Source organism: Loxodonta africana, chromosome 22, assembly GCF_030014295.1.
Source record: "Loxodonta africana isolate mLoxAfr1 chromosome 22, mLoxAfr1.hap2, whole genome shotgun sequence".
NCBI classification, from domain to species: Eukaryota; Metazoa; Chordata; class Mammalia; order Proboscidea; family Elephantidae; genus Loxodonta; species Loxodonta africana.
The window spans coordinates 39,107,501-39,134,928 of NC_087363.1; the positions used below are offsets into that span (position 1 = coordinate 39,107,501).

Here is a 27,428-nt window from a genome sequence, read left to right on the forward strand (position 1 = left end):
TTTCCTCATCTCCCTCAGCAAGCCCTCAGCTACGCTTGTGGAAGGAAGAGCACGTTACTGTGAGGAAGGGTCTGAATGGTCCTGCTTAGGGGGAATCAGCCCTACAGAAGTTAAGTGATTTGCTCCAGGTTACATACAAAGGCTCTAGAGACAAGTCTTCTCCTTTGACAGTGGGAACCAACTCCCTCCTACCAGATGGGGCTGCCTCACCGAGAGTACCTGTGAATTGTTCCTTATAACTTGTCTTTTTTAGGTTCACAAAGTGCTCTGGGATCTGTCCCAACAGCCCTGTGTAGTAGGTATTGTTATTCCCTGATTTATAGCTCAGGAGACGGATACTCAGAGAGGGCAACTGACTTGTCTGTGGACTGGGAAATGTAAGGTCCAGGCTGGAGTCCAGAGCAGCCTCACCCCAGGTCCAGTGCTCCTTCCTGCCTCTTGGGGGTGCGTGTGTGTTTGTGTGTGTACACACACGCACATGTGTGAGCAAGGAGAGCTGGGCCTGGATATCTTTAACAACGAAAGGCCCTGCCCTTGTTTTGGGCCAATCAATGTGACTTAAGGAAGCAGCATCTCTCCTGGATTCCTGGGCAGTGAGGATCAATCAGCCAGTACCTCTCTGCTAATGATTCCCAAATATGGAGCTGGGAGCTGTTTTTTCCATTTAGGGCCTTTATCTTTGAAATTTCCTGTCCCAGTTTTTTAGCACTGAAGGGTTTTTTTTTTTTTTCCTTTTAAGCCTGTTTGCTCTCTGACAGCAAGATGTGGTGCTTCCGAGTGCTTCTCTCTCCTACTGCGCCAGCCCAGCCCACCTTCCCTTCCTTCAGGGTGGCACCAGAGTGTGGACTGGGCATCAGCTGAGAGGAAAGCCAGGCCTGGCTCAGTCCCATCTGAGCGGTGTGGCTTTTGGACAAATGTATTACCTTCTGTTTAGATGCCCTGCCCAGCTCACGGCGACCTTGGACAAATACGAGAGGTGCTTTGAAAATGATAAAGCACTGGGCAAAAAGTGAGCCCAATCCATCTCGGCCTCCACTCACTCACTCACATCAGCTCCTCACCAGCTCCCAAACATGCCTGCTTGTTCCCACGCCCACCTCTGCCTCCTCCCTCCCTGCTCCTCTCTCTCTTTCAGCCCTCTCAGGGTCAGATCAAGTTTCACCACCTCCTGGAAGCTTCTCAAACTCACCATCCACCATGCTCTTTCCTTTCTAAACTCCTTTAGTAAAGGACACTCTGTTCCAACTTCATTTTATTTTGTAACGTTTGCTACTTCATGATTGTCTATAGTAATAATAGGAATACATAGTAGGAATGGGGTCAGATAACACCAGAAAGATGGGTAAAACTAGGCCCATTTCACAGAAAAGGAAGTGAGGCCTAATTGGTGAGCTGAATTGCTCAAGGTCACAGCTGGGCCAGGTAACAGAGGCAGGATTCCAAGACAGAGCTCCGTCCCCTGAACAGCACGGCCAAATGCACCAAGGGGTGGGATGGGGGCTCAGACAGGCAAATCAGTAGTGCGTACAACTAATGGTTAACACTCGGGCTTGCTTGGGAGGCAGAAGTTCAGAGTGAGAGTCACAAGAATTTTAAAAAATACTAACTGAACCAACAGCCCCTGTGCTATACTTTTGTACCTCACCGTTAGTTTCCTAACATGAAGTCACTACCTCCTCTCCCCGCAACCAGGAAATCCAGCTAGGGCTTGCTACCCTACTTGGCAGCCTAGAGAAATCAGTTCTTGCACAAGATGATGCAGATTTCGAAAGGAAACCAGAAATCCCAGGAGTGGGTCTGATGCTTTCTCCCTCCTTTCTAGGCCAAAACCACAGGATGGCTGGAGGCAGAGGCGACAGAGAAATAGCCTTTGTCTTGAGGCTGCTTTCCTAACCCTTGGCAGTTCCATGCTGCTGCATCAGCATGATCGCCTTGGTGCGGCCACAGGGAGGCTTTGGCTACTGAAGCTCAAGGTCCTGGCACAGGAAGCCCCGGTCGCCCCTTTGGCTCTCCTTGGCCAGCCAGTCAGGGAGCAGCAAACTGCATTTATTTTTGAGGTCAGGATGGCAACCCTGGGAGAAAGACTTTCATAAGCATAGCCCATTTGGCACAACTGAGGGAGAGAGGATTCCTGGTGGATGTGGTACAGGGGCTGCGATGGGAGCAGACAGGGCTGCAGGGAAGCAGCCCAGGAGGGGCTGTCCTTGCCCCCTTCCCCACCCACCTCCCTTCCTTCTCTTGGTGTTTTCTTTTTCCCTTTTCTTAGATCTGAATCCCACTCATATTTAAGTAACTGCTCGATGTCAGGCACTGATGGAGGGACTTTTACATAATTAGTAACGAGGGCGTTATCAGTGTGCATGAAGAAGCTGACTCCAGCCTGGCCCTGTACAAGCAGCCACGGGGGCAGGGGTGGGTAGTAAGTGAAGATGAACTATGTGGAGGGAACGTAGATTGATACAACCCAGCTGAAAGGCAATCTAGAAGTATGTTTAAAAATTTTTCGAAGGTACATAGCCTTTGGCCCAGCAACTTCTAGGAAATTTATACCAAGGAGCTAATTTGGGACAGATGGAAAAACGTAGCTAACAGACTGTCCACTGCAGCACTATTTACAATAGCAAAAAAGGGTGGAAGCAGCATAAACATCCAACAGCAGGTGCTGGTTGAGTGAGCTGTGGAACATCCATGTGATGGGATAAAATGCAGCCCTTAGACAGTGCTGGGGGAAGGCGGAAACCCTGGTGGCATAGTGGTTAAGTGCTATGGCTGCCAACCAAAGGGTTGGCAGTTCGAATCCGCCAGGTGCTCCTTGGAAACTCAATGGGGCAGTTCTACTCTGTCCTATAGGGTCGCTATGAGTCGGAATCGACCCGACGGCACTGGGTTTGGGGGAAGGGCAGGAGGGTGGTGGGGCAGGTAATGAAAGGGCAACACAACAGGGGGGTCCTCTGGTGTCGGAAGCACTCAGTTTCTTGACTGCGGTGGTGGGTACATGAACCCGCATAGGTGATAAAATTGTATGGCACTGAACACACACACACGCAAGTACCAATAAAACTGGGGCGATCTGAACAAAATGGGTGGTTGTATCGATGTCAGCATCCTGGCTGTGACATTGTTTTGCAAAATGTTACCACTGGAGGAAACCACGCAGTGTGGACAGGATCTCTGTATTATTTCTTAGAACTGCATGTAAATCTACAATTATCTTAATATTTTAAAATGCTGGAGAAGTATGTTTATTGACATGGAACCACGTTTTCAGCAGATTGCTGAGTGAAAAAGTCGGACTATTAGTTTAGATTACCAGTTAATGGCCAACAATTCATATAGAGTGATGCGTCTGCAATACATAAATGTTAGGTTAGATGAAAAGATGGCAGTGCAGGAAGGTGGTGAAATGTCTCTATTTCTTGTTCATGGCCCACATTTGGTAAATTAGTACAAGAAATCTATAGGCTTCATCTATAGATCACAATACTTAGAGAGATAAAAGTCATGAAACAATATTTACAGTATGATTCCATTTTTGTTTAAAAATGTGTATATAAAATTATATACTTGTTTTATATATGCGTATATTACACACATGTATAGAAAAAGTCTGGGTGGATATATGCCAAAATATCTCAGAGTGATTCTCTCTTGAGGACGGGATCCTGAGGGCTCAGGTTTCTCCTGGAGCTTACCTCTATTTTATGACAGTTCTACCATGAACACGATTCTCCTGTGAGGCAGGCAGGCAGCTGGGGGCAGCAGTGACGAGGCCAGCCACAAATGAGTTATCAATCTTTGGCTCCATACTCCAGCCCCCCATTTCTGTTCTGGCCTCCTCCTAGTTCAGGTGACTTGTGCACATAGTCCCAGGGTCCCTTTGCAGCCCACACACCCACCCATTTTCTCTCTCTCACACACACACCCACACCCACACCCACACTACTGCCATCCACGGGCCTGTATGTATACCCTGCTAAACTTCCAGTTTTCCTGGCTCACTCCACTTTGCCCCACACATGACTCTCAGTAAAACACTTATAGGAAAGAAAGATCAGAAAGAAATGGAGGCTCAGTGAGGTTGAGCTATTTATCCAAAGACACACAGGTTGCACAGGGTGACACAGGGTTTAGGTCCAAGTCCAGAGTGCCTCCCATGATATCCTAGCGGCTACTCTTATCTCTCGTCCATCGCTCCTCATTACCCCTTCCCCAAAACACCAGTGAGGGGCCAGGCTTTCCAGGCCGTGTCTGCCCTGCCACCTGCAAGAGCCAAAAGGCACCCGGGTTACCTGGGGTACCTCCACGGCCGACATGGAGAAGACATGGAGGCAGAAGATCTTGGAACCGTTGTAGCCGACCACGAAGCCCTGCAGCTTCTGCTGATGTACGGGGAAGGTGCTGGCTTTGATGTTGAGGTAGCCTCCCCCCGAGAAGCAGAGCATGTCCTCACACTGGGTGTTCCAGGCCACGCTGTTGGCATTTGGTTCCTAGAGGACAGGGATGGTGAGATCCTGTCAGACCACCCTGCACTTTGGCATCATTTCATTCGAGCACTTTTTCTGAAGACTGGATCACCCTAACGTGCTCACAGTGGGATGGAGGGAAAAGGAGGAAAGAAGGATCAGAAAGAAATGGATAGAGGCACGGATGTAAGCTCCTCTGTATTGTCTGAATTTCTGAATAAGCATGTATTATGTTTGAAAAATCTCATTATTACCACTACCTAGAGAGGGGTATTGTTGGTTCTCTGGTAAACTTCTCACCTTCATGTTGAAGCCCTAGGTTCGATTTCCAGCCAACGCCCCTCATGTGCGGTCACCACCCGTCTGTCAGTGAAGGCTTACATGTTGCTGTGATTCTGAACAGGTTTCAGTGGAGCTTCCAAACCAAGACAGACTAGGAAAAAAGGCCTGGCTCTCTACTTCTGAAAACCAGCCAATGAAAACCCTGTGGATTGCAACAGTCTGATATGCAACCAATAATGGGGATGGCACAGGACAGGGCAGCGTTTCATTCTGTCGTATATGGGGTCGCCATGAGTTGGAGGCCCGATTTGACAGCAGTTAATGACAGCAATAAGTAGAAAAAAATCAGTAAAGTGGGATCCCACTTTTGCTAAAGAAAAAATGTACACAGCTATACACAAAAGAAGGTTTACAGGGATATAGCCCAAAGGATTAGCGGTGATCGTTTCTGGGTGGGTGGAATTGTGGGTGCTTTCTACTTTCTTCATTTTTTTGTTTGCCTGATTTTTTTTTTTTTGTCATGAACAACTATTGTTTTTTATAAGGAAAAGAACAGTGAGTTATTTTTAAAATTAGAAAATAATAGAATGTCTCTGCATTTACAATTCACACATTGTAAAAATACAGTCACCCTGGGAGGCACCCTCTCCCCCCGACTTTTCTGCTCAGCTCTGGAGCCCCAGGGGCCTGTAGACGTTCCTACCTCTCTGCCAGTTTGACTCTTTCACAATAAGCATGGATTATTTTTATAATAAAAAAAAACCAAACAATATAGCTGTTTTTCTCTGCAGAGGCAGGGGCAGCGGGGAGGAGAAAAAGCCAGTAGGCAAAAGAGTAGCTGAGAATGCTCATGTCTCCTGACAAGGTCTGAGAATTTTATTCCCTACCCTATGTCTGAGCCATTAGGGGGACTAGGGAGGACACGTATCCTCCTACTTGGTACCAGCTTCTAGGCTCAGACCCAGATTCACAGCTGGGGGCCTGCTGACCTACTGCCAGGTGGGGGTGGAGGAGGAGACAGGAGAGAAGGAAAGCAGTATTTAGGACCCTATTCTGTGCCAGGCACTGAGCAAGGCACTGTGGTATCTTATTTAATCCTGTAGCAACTCTGTGAGGCGACTACTATTCCATTTTAGAAATAAGCAAGTTGAGACTCCGAGAGGTTCACTAACTTGCTCAAGATCACAAAGTAAGTGATGAAGGCAGGATTATAGCACAGGTCTATCTGAAGGCCAAGTCTGTGCTCTTTCCCCTAAACCACTCTGCTTCCCAGTGATCTGCGTGAGTTTCTATCAATTGGGAGCCACCTCTGGGCTAGAGGGTAGCCAGGTAACCCCTTCCAATTGACTGAGGCACCTCCCTACTCCAGGCACCCTCCATCCCTCTGATTCCACAGCCAAGGACAATGGGGAGACCTAAATCTGCCCATAACACTGGGGAATTCTGCAGTGGTTGAAGAGAAGCCAGTCAGGAGAGGTTCCAGCTTTGGGAGGAACCTACTTTAGGCAAACCACCTCTGACTAGTTACAAAGCCCTAAAGAGGCCCAGAGCAGCCTGAGTCCAGCAGAAAGCCAGCAGTCACTCGCTCTGGAGCCGCTGGACATTCTTCTCCAGTGACACACTTCCTCCAGACACGGGACCCAACAATGTTTAAACAATGCCTATGCCCCAAAAGGTCGAAGCATTCCATATTTTGCTGACTCATAACATCCTTGTGAAACAGTAGAAGGGAGGGCTTCTCCCCTCATCCCTTCCCTTCTTTCAGATGATAAAATCAGTCCCATTTCCTTACTGCATCTTAGGTCACCCATAGATGCATGCGGCCCCCAACAGGCGAGAACAGTATTCTTAAAAAGAAAACCATCATATTAACCCATTTTCTGAGAGTCTACAATGTGCTTCACTTAGGTGATCTTATTTACCGTTTACAGTAACCACGTAAGAAAGGTGTCACTTGCCCATTCATGTTACAAAGTTCAGTAAGGCTTGCCCAGGCCCTCTAGCTAGTGAGTGGGAGGGGCAGGATGTACAGGGGACCTCTGATCTGGAGTCAGTGCTCGGCCCCTACACTTCACCATCCCTCCCAGGGGTCTGTGTGCAGGGTGTGAGAATCTCCTCAGTGACTGGAAAGCCTGAGGAAAGGCTCTAATCAAGGGTCCCATGTTCTCGAGCACCCTCTCAGACCTCACCTGGAAGAGCAGCTCCTTGGTGTGGATGTCATACACCAGGCACGTGTCGTTTTCATCCACCACGGCCAGCTTATTGCGGGAGGCGCTCATGTCCAGGCACCGCACAGCTGTGGCCTGCTTGAGCAGGACAACAGCAAAAAGATTGTCCACGAAAATCTTCAGGATCTGCCGAAATTTCAGAGAAAAAAGTGTGCATCACCATGGCAACAAGACCCTGAACCACTGCCAGGCTGTTGGATTCCCATGTGTTCGTCAAGAACAACTCCCACCACCCTCACTAGATGCTCCACACAGAGAAAAAGATTCATCAGGAGGAAGAAGGGGGTTCATCAGAAGTCGCCAAAGTAATGGCAGGCCTCAAGACACGTCAAACTCACTTTAATGCCTGCTCGGTCTGGGGATTTGCTAATGATATTACCTAAACTGCAGGGTTAGGGGACACCATCTAACAGAGATCTGAGTCACAGACTAACACAGGAGGAGGCTATGGTAAATACTGGTATAACCCCAGCAAAAGAATAATAATGAGGAGGATGACAGCTACCATTTGGTGACTGCAGTAGACAGCCATGTGAAACAGGTATTATCCTCATCTGTAAAACCTGGGCCACAGAGAGGTGAAGTGGCCTTTCCAAGGTCACACAGCTAGTGACAGGTAAGCACGAACATGGACCCACGTTGCCCTGACCCCAAAGCCCATGGTCTCAGCCATCATGCTGGAAGTGATCACTTATTGTGAGAAGCAGGCTCTTCCTCCTCTGCTGTCACTTCTCTGTGGCTCCCACTGCTCTCAGACTCCATTATTTCCATGCCCAGGAAAGACCTGACAAGCCTCAGCCACAAGCCATCTGCTAGACAGCTTGGCTCTCAGGCTAATGCAATTACATTTTCACTGGCACATTTCCACATGGCCCACTTAGAACTTTTCTTATTTTGAGAAAAGAACATGCACACACAGAAATCTGTTTAACTTCATATAACCTAGATTTGCCACACCAAAGGACCCATTTTCTTATAACATCGAGTGATATCCTGAGGGCCTAGCATTCTCTGAGATACATGCAGGGCAACAATGCCCTAATCCATTCATTTTCCTAATAGGGCCCTGACCTAAGTTATTATCTCTACCTCCCTCTCCAGCCGGCCACCAAAGCTGTATTGCTAACAAATCCCCACCTTTTGGGTGACCTTAACCCCACTAGTCTGCTCCCCTAAGTATAGCCCAGAGGCCGCAGTGTCAGCCTGGCCAGATGTGGGCAGGTTATGAATCAGAAGGTTATTGCCCCTTGGGCCTGAAGCTGTCCTCATAAAACTAAACTCTGGGCTGCCCTCCAATGTGCCCATGGAGAGAAGCAGCCCTTTTCTTGCCCCAGGAAAACACCACAGGATCATAATTAGTGTAGACGTCTGTGTCTGCAATCCACCTGGCAGGAGACACAATGGAGCACTCACCTGCCCATTCTTCAAGCCCACTAAGAGACCTTCTCTGCCAGGAGGGCCACCAATCACCTTGATGTAGCGAATGAGAGACTCCATCTGCCACTCCCGCTCCTTCACTCCACTAAAGGACAGGCACTGCAGCCTTTTCTCCTAGAAAGCAAACCCAGATCTTCATGGGCATTCAGCAGAGTAAATGTTCCTGGCCTCCCAAGGAGGTCTTCCTGTAACTAAGGGAGGAACGCACCTACACATTCAGGGCTCTAACCCCATCTAGTCCCCATGATTGACATCATTAAGGCATCATGAAAGTCTCTCCCACTGAGCTCAGCTCTTCAACGTAAACTTCAGGCAGCTTGACCAGAGGTGACACCTAAAAGTATACCTATTTGCCATACCTATCCTATGGGCACCCCTGAGCCGCTTGAGTTCTAGACTTTTAAAGAAACATTTTAATAGCATTTACACTATGGTGATTCCCAAAGCATTTCTTCCATTTTAACACTCCCTATAGGCCTTGTTTGAATCCACCAGCCACTTCTTGGAAACCCTGTGGGGCAGTTCTATTCTGTCCTATAAAGTCGCTATGAGTCGGAATTGTCTCAACGGCAAAAGGTTTTTTTCTTTATAGGCCTTGTTGTCAGGTGCCATCGAGTCAATTTCGACTCATAGTGACTCCATGCAACACAGGAGAACCACCCCATAAGGTTTACTAGGCTGTAGTCTTTCTCCCGCAGAGCAGCTGGATGGGTTCAAACTGCCAGCCTTTTGGCTGGCAATAGAGAACCTAACCATTGCACCATCAGGGCTCTTTCCCTGTAGGCCTAGGTAAGACAAAAGCTACCTCTACTTCCAAGAAAGATGCTAGGCTGGCCTTCTCTCAAAGTCTTTCCGAACTTCTGTTAGCATTGACCTGGATACTTTCTAGGAAGCAAACTCAAAGCTGAGAAAAATTTTTCTGTGGAAGAAAACTTCTTAGGAAGTAAAACTTTCTTTACTATTTTTGAATTGATACCATTAAGTTTTATTGTGTATATGTCTACAAAAAAAAAAATCGATCTTCATTTTGTGAGATACCAATTTGTGTTTTAAATTATTAAAATGTATCTAATTACCTAATCCCAGTATAACAAAACACTCTGCAATATACAAACGTATTCTCCATTTATGGTCCATGGCTTTCTAGTAGATTCTGGTTCACCTAGATGTCAGTAAAAGGAAAGCAACGAACAGACACTAGTGACCAATTATAAAACCACCTCCTGGTACCCTCCCCTTGAGGGGAGCATGGAGCTGATTCAGCTGGACCCGCCTACACATTGCTGCCCACCTGGCAGAGGATGATGTGATCTGCACACACCACCAGGAGGTTGCACTCAAACTTCTTGACAATCTTTTCCTTCACCCGGTAATGCATGTCTGACGAGTCATCTGAATACAACTCATAGATGAGAATTTTCTCTGGCAGTTGGATAGCTAATCGATTTTTATAGATGGCAATTTTCTTGACAAGCTCTTTGCATTTAATCCGAACTGTCAAAGAAAAAAAAAAAAAAAATCCAGCTCTAGCAAAGAGGTTGTTAAGTAAGGTACAAGAGAGAGAAATTAAAAGCTATGATTTACTTAATGCTACTAGCAATTAAATGAGACACTCTCATCCAAAAAATCTTTACAGAGTGTCTAACATGTACAATCAACTCTGCTAAGCACTGGGATTCAAAGTCACATACAATGCAATTTTTGTGGTCAAAAGCTTGCAATTAAGTATGGAAAACAAGATTTCATCACTTGCTGAGTCTAAATCTAATCTCCTTGCACAGCACTAACGGCCCCTGATGACCTGGGGCCTGCCTAAGGGACTGATCTCAGCTCAGCTCTGGCCACTCCCACCCTTGACAACACATTTCTGGTCCACACTAGGCTCTCATACTCTCACTGCCATCCAGGTGGGGAATATGTGCCCAGAAAGGAACCTGGCAAGCTGCCCAAGTGGCTACACCCATATCATCACAGCTGGAATCTTCAAAGAGAGGTGCTCCTAGAGGGGAACCACCGTCAACCTGGAGCTCTACAGGCCAATTCAGCGTGGGGCGGACAGCACAGCTGGTTAGGAACACACTTAAAACAAGTGGATTCCTAGCCCGTTTAATCACGATCGCTACTCAGCAGGAAGAGGAGAAAGCGGTTTGAGCTTGGGCTGACTGCATAAGGACTGGAGCCCTGATGTTCTGCCCAAAGCCTGTGCTCAGCCCAGTGGCCCTGCTTATCTCAGGGGAAGGACGTGCCAGGAGGCCAGTGCAAACTGTGGTGAGAGGTACCCTAGAAGTGACTTGGACCAGAAGGGATTTAGGTCCACAGAGACCAGCTCAGGTCAACCACTCTGCCCTGGCTTGCGGCAAGCTATCCCTCCTTAGCCAGAGTCCACATACCAGGTACCCCTTGGAATTATCTGCAAAATTCTGTGTGTACAGTTTTTTTAGAAAGAGGGTTTATTGCTTTCATTAAAAAAAAAAAAAAAAGGCAAGAAGCAGTGGTCTAACATGTTCTCAAAAGGCCATCATTTCACTTGTTCTGTCGCCAGCTCCCTCAGCCTCTCTCTCATACCTGCCTTTTACCTTTCTGCTCGGTGATCAGATGCTGCACGATAACATCAGTCATGCTGTCCCTGTAGGCATACCGATCCTTGTAGAGCCCGTGAACTGTGCTGAAAATTAGCTGGTAGAAGGAAATGGTGCCATCCTGGCAGCCTACCACCTGGAACGGAAGACAGTTGTCAATTTCCAGCTTTCTGTGGAGAAAGGGTCTAATCTCCCACGTGTCAGGAGCAAATGGCAATATTCTGACTGGCTAAGCAGGACTGAAGTTTAGGGCCTCCTCAAGCAAAAGCCCAAGAGAAGAACCTTCCTCTTACCACATAGTTGGAATCGGGTTTCACTTTACATGTCCACACCCAGGAGTTCTGCTCCCCGACAGTCCCAAGCCGCACTCCATCCTTGGTGAAAAGAGACACTTGCTTGTCTGAGCCCCCCAGCAAAATGTACTCCCCTTTAGGAAAGTAGCTGATGCAGCAAGGGTCAAAGTTCAGCAACCGATCCTTCCCAATCTGAGGAGAAAGTACACACACCAAGAAAAAAACGTTTCTGAATCCATTATAGTCTCAATACAATTAAGGGTTTTTCTTCCCACCAACTTCAGTGAGAGGAAAGGAGCCCTGGTGGTGCAGTGGTTAAGTGCTTGGCTGCTAACCAAAAGTTTGGCAGTTCGAACCTACTAGCCACTCTATGGGAGAAAGATGTGGCAGTCTGCTTCCATAAAGATTACAGCCTAGGAAACCCTATGGGTAGTTCTACTCTGTCCTATAGGGTTGCAATGAGTCAGAATCGACTCGATGGCAATGGTCTCGTTGGGTTTTGGTTTATTAATAATTATGCTCAAAGACAGAAAGGAAAATATGCTTGCAATGAATACAGCATATTCAGCAAGAAAATAAAAACTACACAAAAAAAAGGAAATTCTAGAACTGAAAAATAATTGAAATAAAAAATTCACTGAATGGGACTTAACACCATATTGGAAATAAAAGAAGAGTCAATGAAGTTGAAGATGGAGCCACAGAAATCATCCAATCTTAAGATCAGAGAATAAAAAAAAAAACAAACAGGCTTCAGTGACCCGGGCCACAATATCAAAGTGTCTCATGTATGTGGAATTGAGTCCCAGAAGGATAGGAGAGAATGGGGAAGAAAAAATATTTGAAGAAATAATGGCCACAATTTCCCTATACTTGGTGAACGGTGACAGAAACATACTAAGCAGCTTGGCTCCTTTTTCTAGAAAATTCCTACTCATCTGCTCTAAGACCACCTCTATGAAATCTCCCATCTCCCACAAGCAGTGATGTCACCCTCTTCTGTGTCCCTACAGCTGTCTGTCTGCACAACTCTCCACTGTGCCACTTACTGCGTGGCACTGGGAGTGTCTGCTCTTAAGTGTGCCCCACCCGCCAGCCTGTGAGTTCTTGCAAGGCAGAGGCTCTGACCCACACAGCCTAATGTCAGCTGCTCCTAACACGGGCTTGAAGGGCGGCTTAAGAGGGTGCTCATTCAGGTTAGTAGGGTGATGAATGCAAATACAAGAAGGTACAGTCATGATGGAGAGCAAGATGTTAGAGTCAAAGTGGTCTGGGTTTTAATCCCAGGCCCCATTGTTTACCAGCTGGTGGGACTTGGGCATATTATTTCCTTGCTCTGCGTCTTTGTCACCCTTTTTTTAAATGATGATAATGAAAGTACCTACTTAACAGGAATGTTTTAAGAATTAAATAAGATCAAGCATACAAAGCATTGAGCACAGTACCTAGTATCACAATAAATGCTTGATAGGAGAAGCTGACAGTAACAATGTACAATTTGTAATAATACTACGTCAGAAGGCCAAAATATACCATAACAGGTATGACTGCAACTTTATCTCCCAAAAAGTTTGCACAGAGCTACATACCTGTTTACCACTGAGCTGGTAGAAGGAAAGTTTCTGTCCCCAGTCAGCTATGGCCAGGATGTCATTACGTTCCTCTCTAATCAACAGAAGACAAAAGAAGTTATGTGGGGCCATGGTCTGCTGAGGAGTGTAGCACTAAGGGTTTCATAAACAATAGGAAAAGAAAGCCCTGGCCCAGGCGTCAGGTTGCCAATTGTTGTACAGCTGTATTGAGGCCACAAGTTATAATTTAGCCCATCAATCTACCAGTCAGCCCAATGGGACAAAGCAGCGGTGAAGCTCAAGCCCCTTCTGGGATCTATTATTTCACCGAATCCCTTGCCACAAGCTTATGGTGATAGGGCACTGCCAAGCTGAAGAGCATATAGCCCGCACTTCAAAGCTTTCTGGGAAGTGGAGCTAAGAAAGAGCAAGGTTGCAGATCTAGGACTGCTCTTCTCTTATGCGATAAGCATCTGGAGAGATGGCTGAGAAACAGATTTTTTGTGGTGGGAAGACACAGACTCTGACTTATTAATGGACTGCTTGCTCTTCTCGAAAAGGGAAAGTTAATATCTAGAAACCAGCTTCTTTCAGTTGGGGTTCCCACACAGGTGAAATAGTTCCTGACTGGATCTAATAAAAAAAAGAGCAGTGGGCCCTCTGGGGACCAACATCCATCACTGAAACGGAGCAACTGTCAAAACCCGTGCCTTGAGACTCAGCTGTAGGACTAGCACAAAGGAAGAGCCCCCACAGCTGAGGATGGGGAACAAGCTACTCAAGAATTCTGTCCAAGACAGAGGTGTTCTCAGCCCTTGAGGCCGGGTCCTCATCCCGCTCATGTGGCCTCTCCTTTGTTTATTAACTCCAGCTTTTCTGGCACCACCACTAGACAATCCATAGGCAGCCTTCTTTCAAAATCCAGCCAATAGTGGCAAATCATCATAGGCGCTAGCTCATTATTAAAGGGAAAAAAAAGACAAAGAGGGATGTGAACAGGAAGGGAGGGTCATCTCCAGCTCCTAGAGGTGAACTTCAGTCCAGAAGCCCAGCCCCCAGTGGCTCTCTTAGAAAGACCACACTAGGCTGGGGTCAGCCCCTAAGAGCTGGACTGGTAGCTTCCGGCCTTTTTTTTTTTTCCCCCTTGGCAGTGGGACCCTGTACTGGGAAAAAAAAAAATCCAAAAAACTAATGTCAAACAAGAAAACTGGGGCTGCTCTGGCTGAAGTGCAGATGGGGACCTGAAGCCTACAACAGCCTCCTTGTCTTTGTCCCTCCCTCCTACCTTCTGATGCCTGGGGCTCTTCCAAGAAACCCTGGGTGCCATATAGCACAGTGTCGAAAGTCCCAAGCTAAATCACTATTGGTCAATCAGAATGTCCTGGCCACCCAAGCTTTCCCCACTCCCGCCTGCCAATGTCTGTCCCCCAGGTAATCTCAACTGAAGGGCAGAAGAATGCCTGGGCAGCCAGTACTGGGATGTAAGAACTGTGGGGAGCATGAGGGCTTCCTCTCCAATGCGTCCTGACAAATGCAAGGTGAGATGCAGCATGGGATGTGTAACAGGGGAAATGCTCAAGAAATGAGAAGTCATGTTTTCAAAGGACTTCTCTAATGTTACTGGAAACAGTTCACTCTAGGATGTTAAGTGAGAACCAAAAAAAAAAAAAAAAAAAGGATGTAATTTAGTTAACTATATGAACACACTAAAAAACTGAGGAGAAACGCACCCAAATCCTAACAGTGGTTTTCTCAGGGGATGGCTTTTATAGAAATTTGAACCTTCTCCTTTAGACTTTTCAGTATTTTCTAAAATTTCCCCGAGGATAATTCCATGCCCCCCATACAACTCTGAAGGGTGCATTCCGTTGCTGGGGGGGCGGGGGCTTTCAGCACCAACTCCCCTGGCCCTGCATTGCTCCCCTGGGGCCCTCTTGGCAAAGGCGCCCCTGACAGCCCCTGCCTCCTCAGGTCTGCGCTGAGGCCTGATCCCTGACCGGGAGGGTTCTCGCTCCTCAGGACACACTCACAAGTTGTCGTCCCTGGGACTGTCGTCCTCTTCCTCTGGCTCTTCCTCCTCTGCCTCACTACCCTGACTACTGTACATTGCTGACTTCCAAGTGGAAGGGAGCTCCTGAAAATATCTGTTGACAAGGGCTTCCTCGGCATCCTCGTGCTCTCTGTTCATCCAGAAATTCTCCCATCGGCTGTAGACAGTAAGTGGTTGTTCACAATCACGTTGCCTAGAACTACCCTAAAGCTATAATTTCAAAACCTGTCAAGAAGTCCCTGAGCCCTATCCGGAGGAGGACAGCCTCCAGGTACACTGGGCATCCTGCTTCTCATGAATTAAAAATGGTACCCTGAAACCACAGAGTCATCTGTGGCCACAAAACCAAACAGCAGGAACTCTGAGGCAAGCTAATGGCCTTTGAAGGCATTAGACATGCATGGTACAGCCTTGGAAGAAGCATAATAATCTGGTGTAGGCTGGGCAATGGATTTAAACAGCCTTCTAAATCAAGTAGGCACCCTCCTATAAAATGACATTGGGCTGATAAACATTAGGTACTTGGTGGTAGGGTGGCCTTTAATTTACCTTCAGAGGATTCTGCAGAGGATATTGATGGTTTAATGATACTATAGGACTATACAAAGAGCACACAAAGCTATTAAGTCCACCCTCAAAGTCCGCTGGGCCTAGAAAGGAAGTGTGTGTAAGGTTTGAGAAAGTAGATGCCAATTGTGTGCGGACCTATCGGCTTTTGGGCATATGCAGACTTAAGTTTGGGGAATTTTTACTTTTTGTCAAGGGCAGCAAAAAAAGGCTGGTGAAAAAGCTATCTTCACCTCTTTATTACTGGGCACATGTTCTGCCCAGACTTGGAGGGAGGAACTGAAAAAGGGAAAAGGTGAAAATAGATGGGCATTCCTAAGCTTGTCCTATAGAGATGCCTCCACAGAGCCACAGCAGAGAGGTGGGCGGTTAATTCATAAGGAAGAGCCCTCCTGTGTCACTCACACACCACACACACACACACACACACACACACCATATACACACAGGCACACACCACACACACATACACACTTTGGGCTGGTCTAAATAACTTATTTGCTTAGCTAAATCTCAGGGATTCACTCTAAAACTCAAGAAGGGCTCTTAAAAAATTCCATTCAAATGGAACAGGTTAAAAGCAAGACCAATTACATGAGATGAGAAGCTTCTCAATAGCATGGAGACCTCAGGGAGAGAGAAAAACCTGGCCTGCAGAGCAAAGCCTTGTCCATAATGGGGCTTGTCCTAGGAGGAGAACAGCTGGAAGCATACCTCGAAGGGTTCCAGCAGATGGACCATATCGGGGAGAGGGAGCCCCCCGGCCGCTCGATCTTCACTTTCTCTTCGCCGCTTTTGTTCCGGATACTGATGACCCCATTGAACATCCCCAGGGCCAGGTACTGACCATCATTTGTCCAGCTGTGCACACAAACAACAAGGAGCATTGGACAGGGAAAGGAAGGTAGAACTCAGTGAGAAGGCTGACACCCTGGTTTGAAACATAGTCTGATGAGGCAACAACAGCAAGGCCACGGTTTCTTCATCCTTGGTCCTGATGTAAAATCAGAGGACCAAACTTAAAATCCCACTTGTTTCTGGTATCTACCATGAGATGTGAAGGCAGCGGTGCCCACGGCTCTCTGTACTTACCTCCATGATGGCGCGTAGCACGTGCCTGCATCTCTCGGCCAGCCCCTGCTCCCCACTCTCCAGTACATCCCCCTCCCACTTCAAGAATGCCTGAAGAACAGAACCCATGTCTTCATGTATTCCCAGCTCCTAGGACAGGACTTGACATGCAGTATGAGCTCTATAGATGTTTTTGAATGAAAGAAAGGCTATACTCGGAAGCTGAACAGCAATCATGGCTAAGGTTTACGGAGTGCCCACTCTATGCCAGGCGCTCTGCTGCAGGCTTTATACTCACTGGTTTGTGTGCATTTCAGAGCAACCCTGCCAAGTCGGTATTTTTATCCCCATCTGTCAGATAAGAGGAGCTGAAGGCTCCAGTTCAGAGAAATTGGGTAACTTACTCAAGGTCACAGAGCTTGTCAGTGGCAGAATCTTTATTCTAAACCAGGTCTAGCATCAAAGCCTAAGCTTTCTCCACCACACATGCTGCCTGGACAACTGTGCAGAGGACAGGCAGCCTCACGTTTCCAGAGAGCCTCCACTGAGTACACTGAATGTTGAGGACACCTGATGCTAGACAGGAGCAAGAAGGGAACTTGTAGTTTTCTTCCGCTTGATGATTAAGGCACAGGTCTTTCCAATGAAGGAGACAAAAGAGGAACACAGAGGTCCAGACCCACTAGTTAACACATGGACTTCTCTGCTGTGTGAAATAATTGGGTTGTGAGAGTTTCTTCGGAAGAAGAGGGAGCATAAAGCCTACCTTCAGAACCATCTCAACTTACCTGCAGCAGGTGATCCTGCTGCTTGATTTGTGCTTGGAGACAGACTTCTGTTCAGGAGACCACAAGCCTTCAACACAAAACAATAACAGACATTGGTAGGAATAGTACTCAGTAATAAAAAGGAACAAACTATTGATATATCAAACAACTTAGATGGATCTCCATGGCATTTTGCTGAGTGAAAAAAAAATCTCAAAAGGTTATATACTGTATGATTCCATTTATATACCATCCTCCAAAGACAAAATTACAGACCTAGAGAACAAACCTGTGGTTACCAGGGGCTTGGGGTAATAGGGGTTAAGGGGGTGGGTGTGACTGTAAAGGGGTATCTTTGTGGTGATGGGGGTAGTTCTGTACTGTGATAGTCATGTACACATGCGCTAAAATGATACAGACCTACACACACATGGTGCCGATCCTAGTTTCCTGGCTGTAATACTGTACAGTTGTTACATAAGATGCCACCACTGGGGGAGGCTGGATGAACGGTAACTAAGATTTCTCAGTAATAGCTTTGCAATTTACCGTGAATCTATAACTATTTTTTTGTAAACGGTGAATTTCTAACTTTTTAAATAAATGTTTTTGTTAATTAAATAATTAGTATACAAATAATTTTTTAATGTCAAGATTTCAGGGGTTTAACTCTCAAAGAAATGACAACTTCACTGTTCATTGCACCCCGTTTACAACTTAATATTCGAAGCAATGACTGATGCTTTCTTAAAATCCAGGTTCCTTTCCCAGGCCTCAGCATGGCACATGACCCTGCCTGAGCGGGGCCCTGTCCATGGTTCACTGGTCACCTGAGGCTAGGTCCCTCCTGCCCCTAGATGCTTCTAGCTCAGTGCCCCACAACAACAGGTGTATGTCCAGACAACATAAGCAAATTCTATGCTTTTGCCTGAGCCAGCACAGAAGGTCAACCTAGTGTAAAAATATATTTACATGGCAAATTCCAACAGCAAACAAATTATCTTTCTCTTTCCCTGGTCCAGAATGTCTCCCCAAACATTTTAACCTGTGCACATATTATCTCTGCTCCACTGAGCCCGCCAGAGCTTCCAGCCACAGGAGACTCTTCCCTTGGGCCTTCCCTTCATGGCGCTCACCAGAACAGATCTGGGTGCAAGCACACGGCCTGGGTTCAAAACCCGGCTCCACGAATTTGACCTCTGGCACATCACTGAACTGCTGTAGACCCCAGTTCTTTTTCATCGGTAGAATGGGAATAAGAGCAACACCGAACCTCAGGGGCTGGCATAGAGTTCAAACAGGAACTCATTTTTAACTGTTAGTACAGTGCTGATCACTTCACATTCAACAAATATTACTATTAATATTATATTTTTTATTCTGCCAGGGTGCCCACCACCACCCAGACTACAAGCTGCTTGAGGGCAAGGATTCTATCTTCTCTTCTTAATCTCCAAAGTAAGCACATTGATCAATGCCTCACATGGAGAAAATGCTAAATTTTGTTTTAATGAATGACAGTCCCTTCCCCATTTACGTGTACAATGTGCTTTCAATTACATTCTCCCTTAAACTTGGAACTGTATCTGTGAGGTTGACTGGGTGGGTAATAGGACTTGCTCTAGAACGTCAAGCAGCTAAAGCAAAAGGAAGAATTGATGAAGTAAAAGAACTGAACAGAAGATTTCAAAGGGCGTCTCGAGAAGACAAAGTGAAGTATTATAATGACATCTGCAAAGAGCTGGAGATGGAAAACCAAAAGGGAAGAACACGCTCGGCGTTTCTCAAGCTGAAAGAACTGAAGAAAAAATTCAAGCCTCGAGTTGCAACAGTGAAGGATTCTATGGGGAAAATATTAAACAACGCAGGAAGCATCAAAAGAAGCTGGAAGGAATACACAGAGTCATTATACCAAAAAGAATTAGTTGATGTTCAACCATTTCAAGAGGTGGCAGGTGATCAGGAACCGATGGTAATGAAGGAAGAAGTCCAACCTGCTCTGAAGGCACTGGTGAAAAACAAGGCTTCAGGAATTGATGGAATATCAATTGAGATGCTTCAACAAACAGATGCAGCGCTGGAGGTGCTCACTTGTCTATGCCAAGAAATATGGAAGACAGCTTCCTGGACAACTGACTGGAAGAGATCCATATTTATGCCTATTCCCAAGAAAGGTGATCCAACCGAACATGGAAATTATAGAACAATATCATTAATATCACACGCAAGCAAAATTTTGCTGAAGATCATTCAAAAACGGCTGTAGCAGTATATCAACAAGGAGTTGCCAGAAATTCAGGCCGGTTTCAGAACCAAGGATATCATTGCTGATGTCAGATGGATCCTGGCTGAAAGCAGAGAACACCAGAGGATGTTTACCTGTGTTTTATTGACTATGCAAAGGCATTCAACTGTGTGGATCATGACAAATTATGGATAACATCAGGACTGGAGGAAGACTCATTAACAACCTGCGTTATGCAGATGACACAACTTTGCTTGCTGAAAGTGAAGAGGACTTGAAGCACTTACTAATGAAGATCAAAGACCACAGCCTTCAGTATGGATTACACCTCAACATAAAGAAAACAAAAATCCTCACAACTGGACCAATAAGCAACATCATCATAAACGGAGAAAAGATTGAAGTAGTGAAGGATTTCATTTTACTTGGATCCACAATCAACAGCCATGGAAGCAGCAGTCAAGAAATCAAAAGATGCGTTGCATTGGGTAAATCTGCTACAAAGGACCTCTTTAAAGTGTTGAAGAGCGAAGATGTCACCTTGAAGACTGAGGTGCGCCTGACCCAAGCCATGGTATTTTCAATCACATCATGTGCATGTGAAAGCTGGACAATTAATAAGGAAGACGGAAGAAGAATCGACGCCTTTGAATTGTGGTGTTGGCGAAGAATACGGAATATACCATGGACTGCCAAAAGAAAGAACAAATCTGTCTTGGAAGAAGTACAGCCAGAATGCTCCTTAGAGGCAAGGATGGTGAGACTGCGTCTTACATACTTTGGACATGTTGTCAGGAGGGATCAGTCCCTGCAGAAGGACATCATGCTTGGCAGAGTACAGGGTCAGCAGAAAAGAGGAAGACCCTCAATGAAGTGGATTGACACAGTGGCTGCGACAATGAGCTCAAGCATGGCAACAATTGTAAGGATGGCTCAGGACCTTTCGTTCTGTTGTGCATAGGGTCGCTATGAATCGGAACCGACTCGATGGCACGTAACAACAACAACAGATAAGGAAACTGAAGTAGAGAGAGGGCTGAGGTCTCTGGCTCCTTGTCTAATGGCCATTCCATTGTACCCTTCGATCTCTTAGCAAGACAGACAGAATTGATGGCACTGAAAATCCGAAGTGTGACCTTTAGTAGAGATGAGTGATAGCCATTCCCCACCATCACTCCCTCACTTGGTAAACTTTTTACTGAGCACTCCTCCATGCCAGCCCCACCCAGTGTGTGTGTGAGGCCAGGGTGAGCTCCTCAGGGTGTGCAGCCCCTCAGGGAGGATAGCTGTTGCTCATAAACAAGAAATGACAATACACTGCACGAAGGCCAGTTGAAACAGTGGAGAATTTCACACATACATGGCGGTGGGGGCACAGAGGTAGGGACAACTGAACTGTCCTTGCCTATGGGATTCAGGGAGGTTTCTCTGAAGCGGCAACACCTGTGCGGTGCCTGCAGCCTCCTGTCCTTCTTCCCACTCACCTTCCCCTGAGGCCCTCCCTGCTGTCTCCCACATTTCTTGCCAGACTCAACCTCATCATTCATGCTCTCGGTTTCTACACAGCTTAAAGAGTAACTGTCAGCCTCTCCCCAGACGTTGAAGGAAGAGAAGTAGCATTAATCCCTTTAGGACAAAACCACCACATTCAGCCTGGATGTCAGTATTTGTAGCCCAGATTTTCAGTTATTCCAAGACAAGACATCAGAAATCAGAACCTACCAAAGTCATTGGAGGAGCAGGATGCCAGTTGGTGGGTCACAGGGTTGTAGGAGACACATTGTATAGAATCACTGTGCCTGGGAAGTAAACAACTGTAGGTTATTACACACAAACCACAATAGCTTCAGTGGCTACAGCTGCAGATTTTAAGGATAAGCCCACAGCCTCTCTGATTACACACCACAGTGCTTCTGCAAGTAACCCACCAAAAGCTCAGGGTGTAACTCTTCTCCTTCTGGATTGCCCCTCACCCCACTTTTCATTTCTCGAAATATTACCCACCATTCTGGCCTAGCTAAACGCCACCTCCCCCAGGACTATCTGCTGGACACTTCGGGCTTACGATCTGATGAGATAATGATGTAAAGCACTAGAATCATGCCAGGAGCACAGTAAGTGCTTTATTAATGGGGTTCCTCTCACTGCTTTGTGGAGGATTGGAAATACCGGAGCAGAGCAATGAAAACATTACAGGCCAAGATCTGGAAACAGGGCAAATATTTACACAACAATGAAAACGGAGTGAGAGTCACGCATCACGCGTGGCATCTGGGCCCCAGTTTCATTCTTTCATTTGTTCATTTGTTCATTCATTCGTTCAAACATTGCCTGCTGATAACCAGCACTGTGCTAGCACGAGGGACACAATGATTAGCGAAAGCAGATGCAGTCTCTGCCTGCATGGAGCTTACTGGCTGCTGGGAGGCATCAGTCAATGACGAAAGCAAACGTGAAACCACAACTGTGAAAAACACCAGGAAGGAGACCTGGCCTAGTCTACAGGGGCAGGAAAGGCTCCCTGAAGAAGTAGCATCTGAGCCTGAGATCTGCAGGGTGAGTGGGGTCAACTAGGTGGAGGGATGAGGAAATAACCAGAGCTGTGAACTGGTTCCAATTTGAGCCCCACTGAGAATTTGCATTTCTAATAAGTTTCCAGGAAGTTACATATAAGAATCGCCTGGGAATCTTGTTAAAATTTAGATTCTGATTCAGTACATCTGGGGATGGAATGCAAATTCTCAGCAGGGGTTTGAACTGGACAAACCAAACCAGTTCCTCCTACCTGGTGCACAGCTGACCCTGCGTTTCCAGCTTTTGACACTGAGTGGAGGTGAGGCCATTCCCTAAGATGGGGACACTGGAAGAGGTCCAGGTTGGGGCTGGGAGTGGAATCTGCAATGTCAGATTAACTGAGATGAACTTTACGACACACCAAGCCCAGTGCTGGCCATGGCAGTAAGTGTTCAAGAAATGTTCATTTGCTTATTACCCAGCTTCCCTATAACCACTACACACACCCATAAATTAATTCCAAGTTCAATTTCAGAGAAAAAAGTTCCTCCTTCCATCTTTTCTAAGGGGCTTTTGCTTCAGTCACTCAAAAAGATAAGGGTCAAACTAAAAACACTATAAACCAAACCTGAAACTTACGTGTACTTCAGAATGCCTTCCAATTTGGATGTCCAGATAATAACACTTTTGTCAGCTGATCCAGACGCAAAGCGCTTGCCTAAAAATGTTTTCAAAAAGCAGCTTTTCATGTTTGTTTTAAACCAGCATTTCCCAAAGAGTACTTCTTAGAAAATTAGTTCTTTAAGGGACCTGTAAGTGTCAGCTTCTTCTCTACTTCTTACCAATAGTGGGAGGCAGTACTTTGGAGGCAGTTCAAATTTGGGTTCAAATCCTGCTCTGTCAGGCACCAAATAAGCAAAGATATATGAGGGCCAACTACATGCTAGGTGTTATGTTCTGTGCAAAGGACAGAGTCATGATTAAAACACATATGATCCCTACCTTCATGGAGTTTGGTCTAGTAGAAAAAGTAGGCATTAAAAAAATCCAACACAAATACAATGTGGTAAGAAAATACGTGAGTCCTATGAAAGCAAATAATGGGAGTCCCTGGGTAGTATAAACAGTTAATGCACTCAGCTGCTAACCAAAAGGCTGGAGGTTCGAGAGCTACCAGAGGCACCTCGGAAGAATGGCCTGGCCATTTACTTTGTAAAAACCAGCCATCAAAAACTATATGGCGCACAGTTCTACTCTGACACACATGGAGTCACCCTGAGTCATCAATGACTTGATGGCAACTGGCAACTTAGATGAGGGCCTTGGTATGAGGAAGGCTTCTCTAAGGATGAGATCCTTCAGTTGAGACATAAAGGATGAGCAAAGCTTAGCTACGTGAAGAGAGAGCAGAAACACCCATTCACAGGGATGGAGCAGACACGCAAAGGCCCTGAGGCAGGAGAAAGCCCGGCATGTCTAAGGGGCAGAGAGGCAGCCAGTGTGGAACACCAAGGGCAGGGGGTGAGGTGGGTACAGGAAGGCCCTCTAGGGCCTCTGGGGCCACAGGAGACATCTTGCTTTTTATCCCAAAGCAATGGGAAGTCAAAGAAAGGCTTTAAACAGAAAGGTGACGGATCAGATTTGCATTTGTGCATTACTGAGGTTTTATGAAAGAATGGACTGGAGGGAGGCAACACAAGTAATTACTTATTAATTATATTGTTACATGTTTGCAAAGTACTCCAGAGAAGAGCTGGGTATAATGGCAGCAACAACAGGGAGCCTTTGCCTAATGTGGTAAGAGATGAGGACTAAGAGGTAAGCGTGGACCAGATACTTTATTTTTAGGGCAAGTAGAAATTAACCTTGGGTTAAGTCCCTGCTCTCTGAGCCTCAATATCTTCATCTGAAACAGAGAGGGATAATAATACCTTACTCAGAGGGTATTTGCAGGGATCAACAAATAGCTGTAAAGCACCTTTAACACTGGCTGAACTTATCATTATTTCTGTCACTTCTCTCTCATACTGGTGGGCAGCAGAGTGAGGTAATTAAGAGTATGGGCTCTGGGCTCACAGTCCCTGAGCTAGAATTCCCTGTGATGCCCTTCACCAGCTGCTATGACCCAAGCCAAGTTACTTAACATCTCTATGCATTTATTTCTTCACTTGAAAAAATGGATGCAATCATAGTACTCACCTCACAGTTGTTAACATTAAATGAGCACATATATATGCTTAGAACAATGCCTAGAATAGAATGCTAAAAAAAAAATTAGCTATTATTATTACTACTATTTCTTCACATTGTTTTTCTTGAACTATAAAACAATGTCTTTGTATCACGGTTGCTCATTAAATACTTATTAAACTTAAGGGGGAAATAAGCCACAAGCAGACATAAAGAGCAAAATGTAATTCAGTGTACCTCAATTTTCAGGTCTAAGGGAAATGGACCAGTTTAGAGGAATTAAAAGACTTCTTAATCATCACACAAGGGTCATGAGGAGGCAGAAATAACCAGGCTCTGCAGTCAGGGGACCTGGGTCAAGCCCAGCTCTGCTACCATCTTCCATAACCACTCTGAACTTGTTTTCTTATCTGGGAGAAGAGGCAGTAAGCCCTCCCCTGCCTCTTGGGAGAATTGACTAAGACGTTCAATAAAGGACTCTGAAAAGGGCTATAAAATGGTGCTGATGGTGCGTCACACTCTGACATCCTTGTGAGCCTCAATGGTGTTGCAGGTGAGGGCTGAGTCCCTCCATGCTGCTCAACTCCAGTGACCCACCAGTCCTCTGTGCCCGCTGGCTTTGCACCAGGCCCTGGATTAGCCTATGTTCCACATAGGCTTCCAGGATGAAGCAGAAACATTCAGCTCTGCAGGCTCCCTCAAAGTAGGTCTCTCCATAACATTACTCTCAACCTGAACTCAGACACTCACGTAAAAAGTGTGACTGCCATGGAAAACGCACCTGCCTATCAGCCAAGAAATTAATGTCTTTGCCACTAACTTGCTACAAGACCTCAGCAAGTCACTTGACTTACCTAGGTTTTCATGTAGGCATAAAATGAAAACATTGGGCTAGATCAGACTAAAATTGTATGCTTAGAAATTTTGCGTATACATGAAGTATGTGCATTTCTCTAGAGAGGTACGTATAGTTTTCGTCAGATTTTCAATGAGGTCCATCATCCAAGAGAGGTTAAAAACCTGGAGCCTGAATGATCTCCTCCAGGTTTCATTCAAGCACCAAAACATTCTGCTTCTGTGCCTTCTCAGTAGTGGTGTTAGAATGTTATCTCCAACCCAGCAGCCATGTGACTCACGGGAAAACTGAATCTCTCTCTGAGTCAGAGAGATTCAATAACCAGCTCAAAGTCACAGAGCTTTAGGTGTTGAGCTGAGGTTTGAACTCAGAGCTGTCTCATTCCAAAGCCCATGTTCTTCCCACTACTCCCACATGGTGGGGTAGCATGGATTTACTGTTAACTCTTGGTTTTTTGTTTTGTTTTGCGTTTGCTTTATCACTATAATTTTATTTTATGGTTTACTTTTTATTATGACAATATTCAAACATAAACAGAAGTAGAGAGACTATCCCATTCTTTTCCACAATTATCAACATGTGACTGGCTTGTTTCAGTTGTCCCTTCCTCTCTAACACACATGCACAATTTTGCCTCCTCCGCTGCATCATTTTATACCAAATCAGAAGTATTATATCACCTCATAAATACGTATTTATCTCTGCGATTATATCTGTTTAACCACAATACCTTTATCGCATGTAAAAAAATATTATTATATATCCAGTTGGTATCATCATTAGTTTAAATTCTCCTCCATGTGAAGATTAGATTTTGATTTATGGTATCAGCTGTTTTGCAGAACGAGTAGAGGCTTTTACTTTTGAAATTGAGATATAAAAACAGTAGCCCTGTAACTGAAATAAAAAATTAAATATCATACTTTTGTGTAGTATTTTGGGCTAAGACTAAAAAAAGACCCACTGGAAATCACTGTATAAATAATGATGGTGGTTAACCTTAACTTGAATCGTTACATTTTCCCATTGCTCTTTTTTTTTTTTCTAGAACTTAATGAATACCATCTGACATACTCCTTGTTGGAAGAGAGGAGTCTGTTTTCAAAATTCCTGCTCCAGGTTCAGCAAGCTGGTGCTAACTAGGTGATGAGTTTGTGGGATCTCGGCTTGGCCTATGGGTTTAGGCCCCTCAAGACAGGCATCCAGTTTTTGGCCCAGTTATTCACTGCAGTTCCTTTTAGTAAGTGCTTAATGAGCACTTAAAGAACCAGTTGCCATCGAGTCAGCTCTGACTGTTGGTGACCCCACGTGTGTTAGAGCTGACTTGTGCTCCACAGGGTTTTCGACGGCTGATCTTCAGGAAGCAGGTCACCAGGCCTTTCTTCTTAGGGTTTACTGTTAATTCAGTCTCAACTTCATGTACCTACTCTCTGGCCACCACCTCCTCTCTTTTCCATTCCACCTGGCACCCCAACTGCAATACTCCTTCGATCCCACCAAGATTACAACTTCTCCACTGCCTCTCACCCTTGAGGTCCTCTGCCACCAAGTCGATTCCAACTAATAGCGACCTTATAGGACAGGGTAGAACTGCCCCATAGGGTTTCTAAGGCTGTAATCTTTACAGAAGCAGACTGCCACATCTTTCTCCTGCAACGCAGCTGGTGGGTTCAAACTGCTGTCCTTTTGCTTAGCCACTGAGCGCTTAACCACTGCACCAGCATGGCTCCTTCTCCTGTCATTACTCAGGAAATATTTCAAGGTCAACCTGTATGCTCCTTTGCACGCACCTTCTGCTTCCTTGCCCCCTTTCACTCTGTCCTGACATTTGCTTACAAAACCACCGCTCTGGTTAAATCCAATACTCTTCCTCCTCTGCCGTTGCATCTGTGGAGCTAAAAGTAGCTGAAGAAAATTACAGAATCACACCAACTGACCTTGCTTTAAATTCATGATCGTGAGCCCCCAGTGTGCACCAGGACCCCAGAGATCTTACTATACGTCTCCTGCACAGCAATTTGACACTTTCTCCTCAACTCTCTAACACCTCCTTCCCTACTCTCACTCTCAGTTGACTATGTTGCTTACTACTTGACCAAAAAATTGAAGGAATTCAAAGAGAATTTCCATTAGCCTCCTACTACCACATCCACCCACCTACCAGCCTCTGCACTCCTGTCTTAGCTAGGAGCATGCCCTCCTACCATCCTCCTAGCTAAAGCGAATCCCTCCATTCATGCCCTAGATCCCATTGCCTCTTGCCTACTCAAGGACTCTGTTTCAGCAATTTTCTCCTCTTTCTCCTGCATCGTCAA

At 45.8% G+C, this 27,428-nt stretch overlaps 1 protein-coding gene across 7 annotated transcripts in view; it reads right to left on the reverse strand.

The window, feature by feature from the left end:
* The window catches only part of IFT122 (intraflagellar transport 122), a 69,664-nt gene that overhangs the window by 30,346 nt on the left and 11,890 nt on the right, over positions 1 to 27,428 (reverse strand). For 5 of the 7 annotated variants that reach the window (XM_064274854.1, XM_064274853.1, XM_064274852.1 and 2 more), the window contains exons 4-15: positions 22,707 to 22,785; positions 21,276 to 21,352; positions 17,330 to 17,396; positions 16,185 to 16,331; positions 14,884 to 15,060; positions 12,872 to 12,947; positions 11,283 to 11,474; positions 10,987 to 11,125; positions 9,702 to 9,904; positions 8,387 to 8,524; positions 6,935 to 7,099; positions 4,290 to 4,487 (exon numbers count right to left, since the gene is read on the reverse strand). In XM_064274854.1, the coding sequence (XP_064130924.1) occupies positions 4,290 to 4,487; positions 6,935 to 7,099; positions 8,387 to 8,524; positions 9,702 to 9,904; positions 10,987 to 11,125; positions 11,283 to 11,474; positions 12,872 to 12,947; positions 14,884 to 15,060; positions 16,185 to 16,331; positions 17,330 to 17,396; positions 21,276 to 21,352; positions 22,707 to 22,785 (1,658 nt within the window). The remainder of the gene's footprint in view (positions 1 to 4,289; positions 4,488 to 6,934; positions 7,100 to 8,386; positions 8,525 to 9,701; positions 9,905 to 10,986; positions 11,126 to 11,282; positions 11,475 to 12,871; positions 12,948 to 14,883; positions 15,061 to 16,184; positions 16,332 to 17,329; positions 17,397 to 21,275; positions 21,353 to 22,706; positions 22,786 to 27,428) is intronic. The other 2 variants (XM_064274856.1, XM_064274855.1) reach the window with 1 other exon arrangement.